General features: G+C 44.0%; 1 protein-coding gene across 2 annotated transcripts in view; it reads left to right on the top strand.

The window, feature by feature from the left end:
* Positions 1 to 20,151, top strand: part of DNAI7 (dynein axonemal intermediate chain 7) — a 342,681-nt gene that overhangs the window by 164,866 nt on the left and 157,664 nt on the right. For both annotated transcript variants that reach the window (XM_069228584.1, XM_069228583.1), the window contains one exon: positions 4,345 to 4,633. In XM_069228584.1, the coding sequence (XP_069084685.1) occupies positions 4,345 to 4,633 (289 nt within the window). The remainder of the gene's footprint in view (positions 1 to 4,344; positions 4,634 to 20,151) is intronic.

Genomic DNA, 20,151 nt, shown 5'->3' with positions numbered 1-20,151 from the left:
TGGCTGCCCTCAGGCTTCCCAGCGCTAGCGGACTAGATCAAAGATCAAGGTTAACATAAGTGACAGTAAGTTCTAAAACAGCCAAGTTTTAAATTCCTTACGGAAGCTGTATTCCTGGCTTATGAGCCAGAGTCTAAGAGGAAGGGAATTCCACAGCTTGGCCCCCAGATAGGCCATCGTGGCCCCACCCCATCTCACTTTTTTAAATCTTGGAAGGGAGGCCAGAGCTGAGGAGGCTGATCTGATAGTCCTATTCGGCCTGTAGAAAGAGGCAAGGGCTGTTAAGAGCGATGGCCCACAATTGTGAAGAGACCTGTGAATACAGCACAAGGCTTTGAATTTACCCGCTGTTCCACCGGCAACCAATGCAGTGAAACTAATGCTGGTTTCGCCGAGGTATGTCTAGGGATATCTAACAGAAGGCGTGCCGCTGCATTTTGTACCCGCTGCAGCTTCTTTATCACATATAGGGGCGAAGCAAGAACTATGCCATTACCATAATCAAGTCTCGAAAGGATGGTGGCTTGAATGATAAGTCTTTTTGCCAAATAAGGAAGAATTGTAAAAACCTTCCTCAGAAGTCTCAGCAGGCCAGAACAAGAGGCTGATATATGTTTGGCATGCTGGTCCAACGTTAGCCCGGGATCCAGCCATATCCTTAAGCTCTTGATGCATTTCTTTGGGGATTGAAAGTCAGCTAGAGTACTAGGAATCCTGAGTGACTTACTCGGGCCTGGGTCATACCCCAAAATCATAAGTTCTGTCTTGTCACCGTTAAGTTTTAGTCTGCTATCCATCATCCATCCTGTAACTGCCTGTAAGCAAGAAGTCATTGAACAGTCATCCGTATTGGTGTTATCTGAGAAGGATACCACCAGTTGGGTGTCATCCGCGTAAGATACCATAGACAGGCCAAAGGATTCGACCAAGTCCACCAGAGGGTCCATATATATGTTAAAAAGCATAGGGCTAAGCGACGAGCCCTGGGGTACACCACAACTGGAATAAAATTTGTCTGAACAATAAAATCGATCAAGGACCTGAAAAGTTCTGCCCTCTAGAAAGGTCAGCCATGCATGAGCATGCCCCTCTATTCCCGTGTTCCTCATCCTTATACTCAACACATGATGGTCTACGGTGTCAAAGGCCGCACTCAGATCCAAAAGTATAACTGCAGTTGTATGGCCAAGATCCATGGCCTTCCTTGTCTCTTCCATAACTGCAATCAATGCCGTTTCTGTGCTGTGCCGGGGTCTAAAACCCGTTTGTGTGGGATGGAGACAGTTATGTGTTTCCAGAAAAGTGGAAAGTTGAGTATTGATATGTTTGTCTAGAATTTTGGCCGGTGTCGGTAGTAGAGATATCGGTCTATAGTTCTTGAGATCTGCCATGTCCAGGGAAGCCTTCTTTAATAATGGTTTGACCACGGCGTGCTTCCACTGATCTGGAACTAAACCTCTGGATTTTGAGGCATTCAGCATGTCCATCAGAGCTGGATCAATAACTGTCCAACCCCGCGCAATTATCTGTGGGGGAGCTGGGTCCAAGGGGGATCCCGACTTAAGTGACTTGAGCAACACATCTGCTTGCTCCTGAGGAAGGGGAGTAAACTGAGCAATTGTAGCTATACCCTTCCTTATGCTTGTGATCCGTTCTTCTGATATAGGTGTATTCTTAGAGAAGTTGGAGTAGATATTCAGAATTTTATGTTGAAAGAACCTTGCTAACTGATTGCTATATACTGCAGAGGCTTTAGTAGGATTCTAAATCACAAATTATATTATTGGGCGACTACCCTTCAACAATGCTGAATCTTGTTTCAGGAAGAGATCTCCAACTCAGAGGCTGTGGGCAGCATTCCCTTGCCATATGAATTGGTGCTTGAGAAAGAGGTCTGGAGTTGCCTTTGTAGGCAAGAAGAATTTGGATATTTTAAGAAGGTCCGATTTAAGCCCCTATTGTGGACTTACAAGGTATGGGCAGTTGTGAGCAAACATGTGGGCATCGGTTGACTGAACTATTACACACCCATTTTTCATAATCCTATACTACCAGCTATATTTCAAGCCCCCTTATTTCCCTTTGGAAGGCTTTAGGGTTCACCAGGCTGTGGAATTTTTATTCTTACTCGGGCATAGTATATTTTGAGGACCTTGCTAGGGAATACTTGATCGGGCATAGGGAGCTTTTTAGGTTTCTACAAATCAGGGATTTTCTGAGCTGAAAGGGAGGCGGCCCTTCCAGATTTCTCTGAATAGATTTAGTGGATTTAATTATGAGTGTAAGATCTTGTCTAATCAGTGAAATATATGGCTTCTTGAACCAACTTATAAAGGACGTGCTGGATATACACTCTGAGAAATGGCAGTATAAGATAGCCACCCCTAACCTTATTTCTTTTGGACTGTCTCCGCTTTGCCTGATCTGTCTTCTTCTCAGCAAACTTATTAGCTCAATACTATAAAATGTGTTTTGATCTGTATAAGAAACTGAGGAAGATTGTGCATTGGGGTAAAGATAAGGGGTCTTGGTGCCCTGGATGTCATCTTCATGGGACAGACTTAATTCACATGTTTGCTGACTGTCCGGGGTTTATTGGAATTCTTGCTGAAATAGGAATAAGGAACTTAAGTTGGAAATTCCCCTCATGCCGATACAACCCTAGGAGATAAAAGGGTTTGTGGTTTCTGCTTTTTAAATATTTGACAAACACAGCAATTGTTAACTGCCCGAGATTGAACATTGGAGCCTTGGGAAACAATATTTCGAAGTAAAATGTGATGTTGCACAGGAAAGACTCTGAGAGCAGTCAATTCTTTTGTTTGAATAAAGAGGCAAGTTACATTTCACATGAAGGATAAAAGATCACAAAACTACCAAGACCATAATTCCCTGCATGGCTTATAAGGGTGAGCAATTAACAGAGCAATTACTGGATTTGTAACCGTGAACTAGGGCCTAATGGCTGAAACGCATAGGTGGAGATACTGAATTAAATCAGTGAAGGATCCACGAGAGTGGAGCGTCTTTTTTTTCTTGTAGGAGGCATTACGAAGACATTGGTCGTATCCCAACGCAGGCACCGGTAGGGAAAGTGTGCCACTCTTTGACCAAATTGTTTGATATATATATATATATATATATCAAATCTGTATATGTACACGCATGTGCCTGAGTCTCTGTGTTTGCCTGTGAGCAAGTGCCTGAGTATACATGCTAGGCTATCCAGAGAGTATTAATTCAGAATACTTGATGAAGATGCCAAAATTATATTTAGGAGGAGGGGGCAAATTCATGTATTTGAGGCATGTATCTTCAGTAAAAGGCAAGTAGATGACTGACAACAATATGAGATTCATTTATTAAGGATCTCTTAGTTGAGGATGCTTATTGCTGATGTTATGGCATCATTTCTTTCCTAGAAGACATTTCTTTTTTGCAAAATGGATCAGCTATTTTTAAGATCACCTTACACCATTGTAGTTCTTACACTTCCAAACTGTGGTAGGTTACTGAAAGCACAATATCCAAAGACATTGAAATAATAGGGCATAATGACGGGATTATAATGTTTTAAGTGGCTATTTCCTAACCGGTTCTGATTTTCATAGATCCTGTATCAGTATATTGAGGCAGTTTGTGGGAATAGAATCAGAAAGTGATTGATGTTCTGGGCCAATAGAATTACCTGGGGCAGATACATTCCTACAGCATGGGTGGGACCTGTTCATTTAACATCAAATTACATCGTAGTGCACGCTCAGCAAATAAGGAAATACGTTTGTAATGACTGATAGACACAACATCATATGATCCCTTCTCTGCTGTGTGAAAAAGGCCTCATCTCTGGTGGATAGTAAAATGCATAGAAGCAAACTCTTTAGATGAGGTTTTCCTCACGGTTGTCACAATTGCTTCAAATGCTGTATACATATTAGGGAGTTATTTATTAAGGTTTTGGGTGGGCGCACACGTTGTGCAAAGCCGTATGCCAGTTTTCCACCTATTGGAAACGTACAAGTGCACAGCACAAAAGTACTCAGTGCTATGCCTACACCACCCTTTAGTAAATGTAGGCCTACATTTCACACAGATCACCACAACATCTCCAGACACACGCATTGCTAAAATACTACTGAAAAATAATATCCAGAAGTGGGTGTGAAAGATCGGAAAGTCCCGTCACTGTTAAAAGCTACATAATTCAAATTAGCACTTGGACTGCCCCAATTTCTACATGTGGTTTTCAGGCAAATCAACAATCCCTACTTGACGTTTTTCTAATGTTTAATAGCATGCGTCATGGTTCAGACTCAAATTTCATAACTCATTTTTATTTTTCAGGTTTAAAGGCTATGATTTTCCTGATGGCGCCTTTGGATTCGATTTGCCAAGGCCAATGGCAATGAGTAGTATTGCTTTGCGCATTTTGCACACTTATTATGACCATATTTCGCAAGACAGCTCCACTTATGCCCCACCAGCAAAATCAGCAGAAGAAAGCAAAGAAGAACCAGCCCTACATTTGGAGAGTATTGGTGAAAATGTCAGTCACTCAGAGGGGGAGGAGGATAAAAGTGGAGCTGAAATAATTCAGTCATCTATTGAAGAAACAAAATCTGATGGAAGGAAGGTATGGACATTCAATGTAAACTCTGATCTGAGATTCAACTGAAAATATACAATGCACGACTGAGATTCTTTTTCATATATTCTGACATTTCATGGGGAGGTGGCCAGAAATAATTTTGCCAAATCAAAGAAGAGAAATTTTGGGCAATAAAATGTTTTTCCCCCAAAGGTGATTTGTAGATTTCAGCTCAGTCTGCTGAAATTTCTTCCTGCGCGCTTTCAAACCTCAGAATGCAGAAAAGCAATTAGACAGGCCTGAAGATAATGCTGATCCCCTACATATTGAGAACAGATAGATATCAGATAGGATACCAGATAGATATTATAGCATCAATGGTTTCAAGTACAAATTCGACCTTTATGTGCTAGTAGCGTGCTATAAAGCTTACTAATTATCGGCCAAGAATGCTGTCCATTAAAATGTGCCCTTTCTCATCTTAAGAAGCCACAGACAGGTTCTTTGGAGTGTTTCTATTTAACTGTTTAGCTGCTGGGTTTCTCCCTTAACCCCTCCTCCCCCCAATACCCAGTGCTGAGCCCTTTTTTGGCTATTTGGATTTGGGGTCGTTTGTGCTTGAGGCTCCATAACATTTGTTACATAACAAAACAAAAAATACATAAAAAACATAACAAAAAACGATGGATTAAACCCAGATCTGTGACTGGGGGTGAGTGTTTGACAATGTTCAGCATTCCGTCCATCACTTGTTGTCTTTGCTTTGTCGCCCTAAGTGGGAAGGGTATGCCCAGACGTGGGTCCCGTGCTTCCCATGCCACTGGATTCAAGCTAGCCTGGCTGATGAGGGGTGAAACCCCGAAACCGGTCCCAGGATGCTTGTTTCCGGTCCAGTGAGGACCTGGCTTGGCAGTTCGGGCTGGACTGTTCCCATGAGGAACAGGGTCAAGACTGATTTGCATATGGCTGGGTCCAAACTGGGGTGGCATGGTGAGCAAAAAAACGATGGATTAAACCCAGATCTGTGACTGGGGGTGAGTGTTTGACAATGTTCAGCATTCCGTCCATCACTTGTTGTCTTTGCTTTGTCGGACGTGGGTCCCGTGCTTCCCATGCCACTGGATTCAAGCTAGCCTGGCTGATGAGGGGTGAAACCCCGAAACCGGTCCCAGGATGCTTGGTCCGGTCCAGTGAGGACCTGGCTTGGCAGTTCGGGCTGGACTGTTCCCATGAGGAACAGGGTCAAGACTGATTTGCATATGGCTGGGTCCAAACTGGGGTGGCATGGTGAGCAAAAAAACGATGGATTAAACCCAGATCTGTGACTGGGGGTGAGTGTTTGACAATGTTCAGCATTCCGTCCATCACTTGTTGTCTTTGCTTTGTCGCCCTAAGTGGGAAGGGTATGCCCAGATGTGGGTCCCGTGCTTCCCATGCCACTGGATTCAAGCTAGCCTGGCTGATGAGGGGTGAAACCCCGAAACCGGTCCCAGGATGCTTGTTTCCGGTCCAGTGAGGACCTGGCTTGGCAGTTCGGGCTGGACTGTTCCCATGAGGAACAGGGTCAAGACTGATTTGCATATGGCTGGGTCCAAACTGGGGTGGCATGGTGAGCAAAAAAACGATGGATTAAACCCAGATCTGTGACTGGGGCTGAGTGTTTGACAATGTTCAGCATTCCGTCCCCGCTGGAGGGGACCGAGAAAATAGGCAAAATAAAGCACATTTTTGAGGTTTTCTTTTTTTTCTTGAAAATTAGGGAAAAATGACTCCAGATAAGTGTCTGGTTTTGTTTTCCTAAAAATGGCATCAACAAACGGTTTGCTGTATTGAAGTCACCATCTTCCCAGCCTTCAGGGACATGTTGAGCTGAATCAATGCTTAAATTGTAAATAAAAACGTGCCAGTGCTCAGAGCTCTCCTCTGAAACACGCTGTGCTGCAATTAAATGTGCGAGCACGGAATACTGAGACAGCGTAATCCTGAAGCCACTGCGGCCCTCTTTAATACATTTAAAGCCACTCCCTGCCCCTTCAGCTCAGTCTTGCAGATTTCTGCTTTCTCCGATTGTGACGCTTTTTCGTTTTTCTCCTCCTCCGTCTTTCCCATTTGTTTCTTTTGCTCACAGCAAATGCTTGAGGCAGCAGAATAAGCACCTTCCCTTTAAAATAAGTGCTGGTGCTATGCACCTGAAACAAGCACAAATTAAGCAAAGCTGAATGAAAAAATGTAATCTTGTACCACAGTTTGGTATTTTTCAAAGAGGTAGCCCATTTTTCCTTTTTTGGGGGGGGGGCTCTCAACCAACTTCCAGTGTGCAGTGGAAACCAGTGTGAACCCAATGGGTGATTCAGGAAAGCTATAGATTTCTGAAAAGTAGAAAAACTTTTGAATTCAGAAAGGGGTCATATGTGTAGATCCCTCAAGGTGTTCCCATGGGAAATAACTGTTAAACTAAAGAAATATTGAAATTCAGTATGCTAAAACAACCATTTGTGACAACATTTTCATCTGTAACTTTGTCGTAATGGCTGATTGACAAAAGCAATATACCATTACATCAGCTAGACCCTTCTGCTTGCGGAGATATCTAGGGTTTGTAGGTTCTGCAAGAACCTAAGGTACTCGGAATAAACAACTGAGCTGCACCGTACAATGTTTTTTTATTGAGTGCCGAGTATAGACCAATTCATATAGTGAAACAGGCACAATAAAAAATGGGTAGCAAGGAAACCTATGTATTTTTGAAATGGACACAAAATACGGAGTTTAGGAACAGTGGTTATTTGTTCTTCTCTGAACTTGTGAGTATCCATACTAGAGAATGATTTATAGGTTATTTTTTAAAATGTTTTCTTTCTTTTGGACGGGCTTACACTTCAAATGCAGCAAAATCCAATTGGTAATAACAAATGTTTTACATTGTGTGTTGCCACAGGTCTTCCGATAAAAATGGTACCTTATTTGAGTGGGTTGGCTTGGTGCCTGCGACAGGAAATGGGCAAAACACAACTAGGACACATTTCATTTCTCCACTGAAATCTGATCCTTTCCCCCAGTGTGGGTAGCTCTAGGTTTTGGACCCTAACTTATTGGGCACATAGGGAAAACTAACAAACCTGTACCTTTTTGAAAATTAGACACCTAGAGGTTTCGAGGGTGGGGTGAATTGAGTGGCTCTCACCAGGTTTTGATACCCAGAATTCCTTGCAAATCCCAAATTTGGACAAAAAAACACATTTTCCTCACATTTCTATGATGGAAAGTTCTGTAATCTGTGTGGAGCCACAAACTTCTTTCCACCCGGGATACCCCCAGGTCTCTCTATAAAAATGGTTCCTCCTTTATGTGGGTAGGCCTAGTGCCCACAATAGGAAACTGCCCAAAGCGCAACATGGATTCATCACATTTTCCACTCAAATCTGACCATTATTTTGCAAAAAGGATAGCTGTAGATTTTGGACCTTGGCTCAGCTGGCACTTAGGGAAGCCTTGCAAACTTGTACATATTTGAACACAAGACATCTAGGGGTATCCAGGGTAGGGTGACGTGTGACGCTCATCAGGTTTTTCTTTGCCAACCTCAAACGTGGACTAAAAACACATTTTCCTGACATTTCTATGATGAAAAGTTCTGGAATCTGTGGGGAGCCACACACTTCCTTCCACCCAGAATTCCCCCAAGTCTCCTGTTAAAAATGGTCCCTCACTTGTGTGGATAGGCCTAGTGCTCTTGACAGGAAATAGCCCAATACACAACATGGACGCATAACATCTTTCCAGTAAAAACTGACTTTTTTTCCAATGTGGGTAGCTGTAGATTTTGTACTCTAGCTCATCCAGCACCTATGGAAACCTTGCAAACCAGTACATTTTTTAAAACTAGACACGTACGAGTATCCAGGTTGTGCTGATTTGCATGGCTCTCACTTGTTTTTCTTTTTACCCAGAATTATTTGCAATCCTCAAACTTTGACTAAAAAACACATTTTCCTCACATTCCTGTGAAGGAAAGTTCTGGAATGTGCAAACTTCCATCGACCCGGCATTCCCCTGGATCCCCTGATAAAAACTGTACCTTACTTGTTTTTGTAGGTCTAGTGCCCGCAACAGGAAACAACCCAAAACGCAACATGGACGCATCACATTTTCCATTGTAAATGGACCCTGTTTTCCAATCTGAGCAGCTCTAGATTTTGGACCCTAGCTCAGCTGGCATCTAGGGAAAGCTAGGAAATCTGTAAATTTTTTAAAACTATACACCTAGGGGTATCCAGGGTCGGGTGAGCTGCGTGACTCTCAACATGTTGTTTTTACCCAGTATCCCTTGCAAACTTCACATTTTGACTAGAAAACACATTTTATTCATATTTCTGTGATGGAAAGTTCCAGAATCTGCGGGGAGCCACAAACTTCCATCCACCTAGCATCACTCCAAGTCTCTCCATAAAAATGTACCTCACTTTTGTGGGTAGGACTGGTGTGCATGACAGGAAGCAGCCAAAAACACAACATGGGCGTATCACATTTTTCCACTGAAAACTCTCCCTTTTTTCTAAGGTGGGTAGCTGTAGATTTTGGATCCTAGCTCAGCCAGCACCAAGGGAAATTTAGCAAACTTGTACATATTTGAAAACCAGACACCATGGGTATCCAGGGTGGAGTGAGTTACGTGGCTTATTTTACCCTGAATCCCTTGCAAATCTTGACTAAAAACACAAACCATTTTCCTCACATTTCTGTGATAGAAAGTTCTGGAATCTGCAGGGAGCCACAAACTTCCATCCACCTGGAATTCCTCCAAGTCTCCTGAGAAAAAATGGTACCTCACTTGTGTGGCTAGGCCTAGTGCCCATGACAGAAACAGATAAAACTAAGGTCTTTCAGAGTCCCCTGGCGAGGGCTCCCACAGACCTTGGTTTGATCCGTTTCTGCCACGGGCACTGTGTTCAGCCACACAAGCAGCATTTTTGTTGGCACAGGTGGGGTAATGCAGAGTGGTAGGAAGTTTGTGGATTCCTATGGATTCCGGAAGTTTCCATCACAGAAATGGAAGGAAAATATGTGATTTCAGTCAGAGTTCGAGGTTTGCAGAGCATTGTGTGTAAGAAAACCTCATGGGATCCCTGCAAGGCACACCACTCCGGACTCCCCTGGTGGTCTAGTTTTCAAAGATAGCTGTATTTTGTAGGTACATGGGTAGCACCACAACATAACCCCAAATACAGCACCTACCCCTATTGCTTCCCAATCAACATAGCGATTTAGGACCTTTTATGGTGTTTTCTCTTTAGCTACCCATAGGAGTGGAGAACCGTTCTTTTCGGAAACTCAGGGTAGTTGGAAACCTGTGACTCTTTGCAGATTCCATGTATTTCCGTCACAGAAATGTGATGAGAATGTGTGTGTCTGACAGAGACTTCTAGTTGCACATTCCTTACCTTACAGTTTCCCCCAGTCGTTAGTCTAGATCCGGAGATTTTTCTTGAGTAATACCTCTGCATGCCGTCAGTGTCGTGCTTGCCATATATGACATCACGGGACCTACATAGGCGCCACCCTGGCTCGCTGCGTCTTTTCTTTTCGCCCCAGCCAGGCAAGATGAGAAGAGCTACCCCTCAGTCACTATTTGACTGGTCTTTTTCGGCTTTTTGTAGAGGATTTTTGAGAATTGACACTCCTGGTGCATCGAGATGTCATCACAGAAGACCGGGTTCGAGCCCTGCAGATCCTGTCATTGAACGATGTCCATGATAAATCTGCACCTCATGTGCTTGTGATGTCTGGAGCGCGACCACGACCCGAAGTCGTGGTCCCAGTGCCAGACCATGAATCCGAAAGCTTTGAGGGAGCGGTCCCTAAAGCTCATTGTGGCCCTGCGCACGGCTCCGTGTCGCTCTCGATCTCGGTCAAGAGGAAAGTCCAGAGAATGGTCGCAGAGCACCCATTCATCATCGTCCCACTCAAAGTCCTCAGGACGGTCCGGTAAGTCGAGGCACAAAAAGAAGAAGAAGAACAAGTGTCCTTTGACTTCACCTCATCAGTCGCCCAACAAGACGAGGGAAAAGGAGCGTAGTCTTTCCAGGCCACAATCCTCAGAGCCTGAATCTGAGTCAGCTTCATGCCTCCATGAATTTCCGGAAGCCAGAGTGCCCTCTACCCAGCTCTGAGAGTTTTATGAAGTCATGTGTCTCATATTTGGGCTGTCTGACTCTGCTGGAGCGCCTTGGAGTGCCATGCTGAGACTACTCCACCCACCAAATTTAGAAATAACCGTCAAGCTGACAGTCAATTCAAAAACATAGGGGCCGCCAAAATGACTGTTCCTGTCAGTGCTTTTTTACATTTGACACACTACTCCATCGACATAACGGAGTGGTCCATCATTTTTTTTAATTTTTAAAAACAAAATCCTGAAGTCAGTTTTTCTTCTCAAAAAAATAAAAGTGCCCCTCTCACCATGGAAGTTATCTCCCATGGCCTAAAGTAATAAGCCAAAAAAATGTCCTGTGGGACTCATTCACTTACATTTCTGCTTGTGCTTTGAAAGTGTGCCAACTTAATTAGTAACTTGTATCATAACCAATGTTACTGAAAAAGGGTGCAGGACACAATAATTTGTATGATGACTGTTTTCACATCTGTAATATAAGGACAACATACATTTCATTATATATCTAAATTAGTGCAGATGACTCAGTGCTCAGACAGTGAACAATTATATGTACAACAACCTAGAGCAAGAACTGAACAGATCCCAAGGTTGAATAGGATTTTATATCAAACAAGCACAAGCGGAGATCCTGTTTTTTCATTTATGGTATCTCCTGGTGAGCCATAGCATGTTTTGAAAACAACTTATTCAACCTGTAGTGAGTCTTCTGGTCTCAGCAGAACAAAAGCTGTCTGACTAAACTTCCCTAGAAATCGTGGAATCTTGACACCTTTAGTAAGCAACGTGCAAGAATACTACAAGACAGAGACTATAATGTATACCGTGCCGCTCAATTAGTCCGCCAGTTCCAGTGGGGTAAACAGATTATTCAGGAAAGGTCTACCTTTGTGTTGTTTGGAGAAAGTGGTCACACCTCCGTATTCAAGAGCATTCCTAGAAAAGGCCAACAATGCGAAAAAGGCCACTCTGTTCCTTTAGACGGTTCTGTAGAGGTAAATGGATTACTTGGGAAAAACACACCCTTGCATTGTGTCATGCCACTGTAGCATGAGAGGAGTCTGGGTGCAGTGGTCTTATGACAGGGCAACGCAGGTAGTACTAGCTGCAAGAGAGGAGAGGTCCTTCACGAAGGTGAAAGTTTCCTTGGTGATCATGGTGCTATTTTCAGTGCGGATTGGGGAGAGCTGCTCTTTTGGTGGCTTTGATTTGTTGATTGGATTGTCTGAGGGGAAACCTGTGTGTACTCTTTGCTGTGTCGGCATGACTCTGTCTCTGCGATTGTGCTGCTTGCAGTGGCATTTGGTGGCTCTAAGTCCTTCTGTACACCAACCTCTTTGTGGCCTGGTTCGGGAATTGTTGGTAGTTTTGAGTGCGGAAAGAAGGTGATCAAGAGGGATTGAGCAAGGTTGTTCTGGGGTTGCTGGAGTGTGTTTTAAAGTTCAGAGCACCAGGTTCTTCTGGGCTCTTGTCACAGTCTTGTCAAGTGGATCTTACATGTGCAGTTCCATTGCAGTGTTGGGTGGGCACATTGAAGTGGACAAGGGTGTGGTCAGTCCAGGTCCAATTGGTGTGCAGTCCGAGAGGTCAGTAGTTGAGAGTAACGTTCAGGGTGTAGTTGGTGCTGTGCAGATGAAGGTCATGATGTTGTTAGTGTTTGCGACGGGGGTGGCCCACTGTATGTGCTCTTTCAAAATTATGGAAATTCCTCCTCCAGGTCTGTTTGCCCTGTCTTAAGATCTTGTATCTTGGTGGTATTGCCATGGTGATGTTGCGGGCTGACGTTTGGGCCAGCCAGGTTTTTCTGTGAGGAAGAGCAAGTCTTTTGTGAGATCATACAGTAGGTTCCAAACTTCAGCAACATGTCTGGTGAGGGAACAAGGAGGAGGCAGGATATGGAAGGGGAGGAGTGGGATTTGGGGTGGTAAGGGCTGTAGGGTAATTCTTTTAGGTGAAATGGGGTTGGGAGCATTCATGGAGAGTTCAGGGGGTGGGAGAGCAGGGTAAGTGGCAGTTGATCCAAGAAAATACCCCTTCAGTGAGGGTGGCACCAGTGCTGGGAGATGTACCCAGGGTTCAGGGCAAAGTAGGTTGAACGAGGTATCATCAGGGTGGAAAAGGATGGGGTGGGAACTAGGAGTCCTTATGCTGGTCATGGGTGATCAAAGCCAGCTTTCCTTTGGGACACATTAGGTGCGTCAGCAGTGCATCAAGTGAGCATCTTTGCCTCTGGCACCATTAAGTTGGAGCAGGAGGGAGGGGAGCTACGGGGCGATGAGTGGGGCTGGAGTGATCAGCAGGAAGAGAATGGTGCATGGGAGGGGAGGCCAGGAAGGCCACCACATAGAGCAATGGGCACTAAGGAGAACAAGCTTTGTCATTTTTTTTATTTTTTTTTTTTTACATTTTACACAACATTTGAGCTTCTCTGCACCATGGCTTAAATGAAAAAAAAGCACTATGCCGCAGTCAATGCTGGCCACGTCATAGCGTTTTTTTCATCCTGTTGCCACGTAAACAAATATATACAAAGCCAACAGATTTTGCATAAGTGAAACCTGTTGGCTTTGCCAATGCTTGTTATGTATTTCTTTCCCTAAAGTTACTATTACTTTGTGCGGATGCAAGTGTTTGCTCGTGTTACATTAAAACCTCAGCCTGTCTGGAGTGTGCAAACAAATTGGCCAAGTAATAGTGGAGAAATGCAGTGGCAGGGGGCTCCTCTTCATGCAGAGGAAAGACACGTTGTTACACTTTAAACACAAAGACTATTATCTAAAAATACTTTATAAATAGCTTTCTTGTTGCCATTCACAGTCATGAACTCAAATGTACGTTGTCAAAATGCACTACCCACAAAAAGGCATGTTGCGGAAGCCAATGGCTGCTTCAGGGCGGGAACCTTGAAAACTGCACACCACAGCAATAAGCTGCGTGCACAAACCTTGCTCAGTGATACATTGAGTAAATGAAATGGCGTTGTCCATGTTACTGATGTGCAAACTTGTTGTCGAACTAAACAAAGATGTACATGGCTGCCAGATTCAATACGGAATTCGGAATTCCAGAACAACTTTGCAGCTATAGCCATCGGCAAAGGAGAAATAAACCAGTCAGATTCTCCTGATTCAATGGAATGTTTTCACAATGTAGGAAAGTAGCCTCTTTCTAGCTTGGTTACCCCCACTTTTGGCCTGTTTGTCAGTGTGTTTGACTGTGTTCACTGGGATCCTGCTAACCAGGACCCCAGTGATTATGCTCTCTCCTTTAAACTTAGTTGCTGGAACTGGTGCCCCCATGCAGGCTCCTAGTATATGGTACCCAGGGCATTGGGGTTCCAGGGGATCCCTACGGGATGCAGCATATATTTTGCCACCCATAGGCAGCATTGCAGCCTGCGTGAAAAGGTGCAAGCACCCTTTCACTGTCACTTTTCACGACACCAGGTCACTTATAAGTCACCCCTATAGCAGGCCTTCTAGCCCAGAGGGCAGGGTGCAAAGTACCTGTGTGTGAAGGCACTCGTGCACTAGCAGAGGTGCCCCCACAAACTCCAGACCCATTTTTCTGGAGTTCGTGAGTGCGGGGAAACCATTTTGCACGTGTACTGGACATAGGTAATACCTATGTCCAGTCACATAATGGTAACTCCGAATATAGGCATGTTTGCTATCAAACATGTTGGAATCAGTATTGCCATTACAGTCTTCTGAGGGTTTCCAGGCAGCCCAAGTTGCTGCCACCTCCCAGACAGGTTTATGCCCTCCTGTTGCTTGAGAAGCTCAAGCCCAGGAAGGTAGAACAAAGGATTTCCAAGTGGTAAGTGTTTGAAATGCATGGGATTCTACAATCCATGTATAAAAACCTGTCTCTACTTTCTTTACAATAGGCAACTTGTGACTCACCCACTCGTCTACTATAAAGAAATAATGTAGCTGTGCAACTGTAATAACTTACTGCATTTGAGTTCTGATGTCACAATGTTTTCTGCCAGAGCCAGCAGCTGGGGGAGAAAGGCTGGTCAGGTCATCGGCCATATTGAAAGCATCTTTTTAACAAAGAAAACAGAACCTTGCTTTTCTTAATTCTGCTCTGTTTTTCTAGCTGCACTGTGGCAAACAGAAGGGAGGTATTTATCACAAAATGTTTATTTTTGCACTCCTTAGGTAATTATAGAAATGTTAAAATCCTTCTGTATTGTTCTACACATTCCAACATTCCAAATTTTTTGGTGGAGTACCTTGTCCCCCAAAGTCTAAAGTCTAAATTAGACTCTTCGTATGCTTCAAATTTCTCTTTTCCTTTGTACTAGTTCTCTGCCACCTCTTGCCCTATTTTGTCAATGTGATCTACAGCAAAGATTTCAAAACGTTCCACAATGTTCTTGTAATTGTTTGTAGTTTTCAGACAGTTTTGATCTGATTTCTTGATCTTATAGTAATGTTCTTGAATCCTCATTTTTACAGGGTGGACCATGCTTCCTATATAAACGTTTTGGCAAAGGCATATTACTATGTATGTACTAAGCTGTTTTTAAAATTTAGGAAGTGTTGAATTCAATATTTAGGGTCGTTAATATATTCAAAAGCTGTTCTGCTGATTGCCATTCTTCAGTGGGAACTGGGCTGTATACGTATATATATATTAACTTAAAGCATAAAGTAGATTTGTGGTTAGGAATTAAAAACAAAAAAACAAACATTTGTAATTTATGCTTAGATCTGCAATATTTAGGTTGCACAAAAGTAATGCAAACTATACCTCGCACAACTAATGCAAGGTAGGGCATATTATGTTCTCATATATCCGAAGCATGGGTAATGCTACATATGTAAGATGGTTGCTATATTTATGTTACCATTGCAAATCGCTACTATGCCCTAGGGACATATTACAAAACTAGTGGCTGACACGTGGCCAATGAACGAAGCAGTCATGGATGGAGGAAATGTATAATTGTTTCATAAATATTTGTGTGTATGTGTCGTACCTATTTACTGTACTAATTGTAAAGCCCTCTAACACCCATGGACCTTGCTCGTGCTATATAAAACCGCACAAATAATTAAATAAGCCTTACTGTGAAAGTTTCTGTGGCTCAGTTTACCAGTGTGGTGTTCAGTGTGATGTATCACATTATACAATAAAATGCATTACTTTAAAACTATTGTGATATGACACCGTAAGAACTAAAACACTAGCGACACTGACTTTTGTGAAACTAGAGGAACAATAGAAGGATAAGTAAGTATAGCAAGAGGTCACACACAGCTCAAAGGAGCAGCCCTGCTAAAGGGTGCAAGATTTCAACCTTCAATTCAACTACCAAAAGGTTTTCTTTGATATGCTGTTACTAAAGTGCCACAAGGAATTTGTTACGCAGTGTGCTTCTGTTTATTCCTCACTTGTAGTGTTGTAGTGGACCACCAGATCACCACAACACCATTACTGCCAGGGATTTTGGATTACAAATGTGTGGAGCATGGAGGTAATTTAACTCAGTCTGTTGCGATTAACACACAGTAATACCACACATCAGTTATTTCCCACCTCCCACAGACATTTCACCAGGTAAAACTTGGTTAAATCTTTTGATGAGAAACCATTCTAAGATGAGGAATTACTACAGTAATCAGTCGCAGAACCACCAGTTTTGGAAGTAATTCCCCATTTCTCAGTGGATGCTCTGGCCTATGTTAGAACAACATGTTATGTTTGCCTTTCAGATTGCAGATATTCATAGTATTGTTCTTTCTGGGAGCGGGAATACCGCATTGATATTTCCAAGCTGTAATGGGGGTCATATTTCCTTGATTTGGATGGTATTTGTTTGCAAATGTCATCTCTTCTTTAGGTATTTAAAGAGGAAAGGCCAGATGTACAATAGTATTTTATGACGGTAAAGCCTGCACTTCACAAAATCATAGGGTTTGCACCAGCAAAACACTTTTGCGCAACATACATTATCCATTTTACAACTCACAAAAGCGCTTTGTTAACTGATTCCGAACCACAATTAGGAAGGGGTGTAGTGTACAAGAGGTGCTTCCCTCATGGATGCAATGTATTGCTAGATATTGATCATATTGTCGTCACAAACCCAAGATCTGTTATTGATTCTTTTTTTAAATAATGTTATTGCTTTTTCATATAATTACAAATACAAAGATTACAGTGCACGAGTTAAGAGATCACCAAGACAATTCTTCCTCTCGAGAGAGGCCCAAGGGTTCATAGACGAGTAACACACTACACATGTCTGGACAGGCATCATATAAAATAATTGCACTGCATATGTCTGGTTATAATACATTTACCAAACCTAATTACCCAATCAATGTGCAGTGAGCCGTAAATTAACACAGTTGATTGTCACATTAACCTTAACCAAAAAGAGTGGTCAAATGGGTCAGTCCTCAGCATCACTGCTGACTTCGGAAGTCGAATCATCATTAAATTGATCAAGCAATTGTCCCCATGCCAATGTCTGTGCCGCTGCCCCATCATCATTGCATGCCAAGCGCATATCTTGTTCCTCCGCTGCTCCCCACTCCAGGAGATCCCTAAGCCAATGATCAAACAGTAGGCTCCTGGAGCCTAACCATCTTATGGTCAGCCTGCGTTTAGCCAATAAAAAGGCAAGCTTCGCAAGTCTACATGGGATCTTCCACCCTCTAGGCCTAGCCACCACTCCCAACAGACAAGCCATCAGGGTCAGAGCAGCCTCCAATCCAATGACCTCCACAGTCCTGGGTACTACTTCCCTCCAAAACTGCTGCACCCCATCATATAGCCATGCCAAATGTAGGAAGGTGGCATCCTCCTCACCGCAGTGCTTACCTCTGGCACTCCGAGAGGGATCCATCCTGTTCAGTCTATAAGGTGTCACATAATTGCAGTGCAGAAAAGTGAAATGTAACAACTTAAAACATTATTGTAGGAGACAGTATGCACTAGCTCCAATGCTCGAGCCTAGTCATTGTCAGATATCGGGCCCTCCAGCTCCTGCTCCCAGGCAGGACGTGCCGTACAAGATCTTTGCATCATACCCCCTGTGCACTCTGTAAAACAGTTGAATCATGTGCTGCTCTTCTCTCCACTAGATCAGTACCTTCAGGATCCCTGACACCCATGGAGTGGCCTGGAAGCCATGCCACACCTTCCTTTCAACACTTTCTAGTTTGGTATAATGTAGAAAATGACCCAAGCCTAACCCAAATACCACCTGAGCATCCTAAATGGGGTAATAGGCTCCCCAGGAGACACGTCACCCGCCCCCATACAGCCCCCGCTCTCTCTTGCTCCATTGGCATATTATCCTCAATAACCCGGAACGTGGCGAGATCCCATAATTGCAATTCCCTGCCACAATAGTACTAACCAAATACGGGACCAGTTGCTCCGAGTGTCCCCCCTCATTAAAAGTTGAGCCAATGTGTCAGTTCCAAGCAGGCTTCAGAACAGCCGCTTCTCCCATGTGTCAATCTTAGTCAGCCACCTTGCAGCATGCTGCAGATGGGCTGCATAGTAGTACTACCTAATATCCGGGATAGCCAATCCCCGTCCTCCAAATACTTTCAAAGCGTGGTCAATGCCACTCTGTTGCGGCGCCCAGCCCAGATCAAGGAAACTAGCAGACTCTGCAGTCTAACCCAGTTGTGGAGTCAATGGGAACAACAAATTCTGGCCAGGTACAGCCAACAAGGGAGGGATACCATTTTAGCAACGTAGCTCTGCTCATCACTGAATGGGGCAAACCTATTTCAGAACAGAACTGAGCATTCAAGGCCAGGTACCACCCTATCCACATTGAGGTGCCTATGAGCCACTTTGGTGTGAGTGACCCAGTTACCTAAGTTTCTGAACCCCTCCAGCTCCCAACAGAGGCCTACTTCCGGCAGCATGTCTAACGACCAACCACAAAGGTACCCCAAATGAAATAGATGTGATTTGTGGGCATTCACTTTGAGTCCTGAAACGCTCCCAAATTCCGTCAGCAGTTGCAACAGCAAGGAAACCAACTCGCCTGGCGATCTGAGATACACCAACACATTGTCGGGATACAGGGAGATGACATGGGTGGAGTCCTCTATGTAAATTCCTCAAGGGCTTGACGGTGACAGGGGCACCCTTGCATGCCACCCCCCACCTACCACCCAGGTCTCAGATAAATCACCACTTACTCGAACATAGGCAGAGGGGTTGGTGTACAGAAGCCGCACCCAAGCACAAAATTTGGGCCCATACCCTGTAGCATGGCCATAAGATATCTCAATTCAACCTTATTAGAAGCATTTTCCAGGTCCAAAGATACCAGCTCCATCTCTTGCACCACTCCCATTGTCTCATGTAGGACATGTGCGAAACGTCAGAAGTTAAAGGTCGTGCTCCGCGCTGGCATAAAGCTGCATTAATCCTCATGGACTAGAGCACGAATGACCCCACCCAGCCTAGTGGCCAGGATTTTTCATAAGATCTTGATGTCAGAATTTAGCATTGTGAGTGGCCTATACCGAGGAGGGATTTGTTGGGTCACCCCTGTTTTGAGCATAAAGCAGATAATACCCTGACTCAGTTTCTGGCAATGTACCCCTCTCCTGAGCCTCAAGAAGAACTTCCAATAGCTTCTCCCGAAGAGTATTTTTGATAAAACTCTATGGCATATCCGTCTCTCCCTGGAGCCTTGGGTTTGTTCGGGGCCTTTATAGCGATGCCCATCTCCTTCAAAGATATATTTTCTTCCAGTTCCCTTCCATATATTCAGGTGCCAGTTGAGGGAGCTCCACTCTTTGAATAAAGAATTTAATGCCCCATCAGGGTCCACTAGACTGGCTTGATAAACAGTGCATAAATGCTCCACCAGCATGGCCAGAAAGTCCTGCATGGTTGGGACCAGTGCTCCAGCAGTATTCCTGCGATGCAATATGGGAGGCGACTCCACCTCCCTTTGGAGTATCCATGCCAACAGCCGACCTGATTTATCTCTCTCCCTATGTAACCTCTGATGAAAGTTCCTAAGTGTCAATTGATCAAGCGCCTCCCAGCTCCTGCCCAAATCTCTATGGAACCGGAGATGATTCCTGTGAGCTTCAGCATCAAGTGTTTCCAGTTTTTGTACATCTGCCAAGCGCCCTTCATGGTCTTAAGGTCTGCCTCCAACCACCTGTGAACCCAAGTGTACATTCTTCCTTTCGGTGCCATTCCATCCAACCATCCCAGAGTCCCAGATTATGGATGACCATGGTGAGAGACCACACCATCATTGGTTTAGCCCCCTGTCTCGGAGGTGACGATCCCTCTCCCCATCCATAACACAGTTGAAATCTCCCTCCCATGTAATAGGAGATCCCACATCCGTCTTCAGCAAATCCAGCATATTATCATAGAAAGA

The sequence above is a fragment of the Pleurodeles waltl genome, chromosome 4_1 (genome assembly GCF_031143425.1).
Source record: "Pleurodeles waltl isolate 20211129_DDA chromosome 4_1, aPleWal1.hap1.20221129, whole genome shotgun sequence".
NCBI lineage: Eukaryota > Metazoa > Chordata > Amphibia > Caudata > Salamandridae > Pleurodeles > Pleurodeles waltl.
Note: the sequence above shows the minus strand (reverse complement) of the source record. Positions and strands in the feature narration are given on the sequence as shown.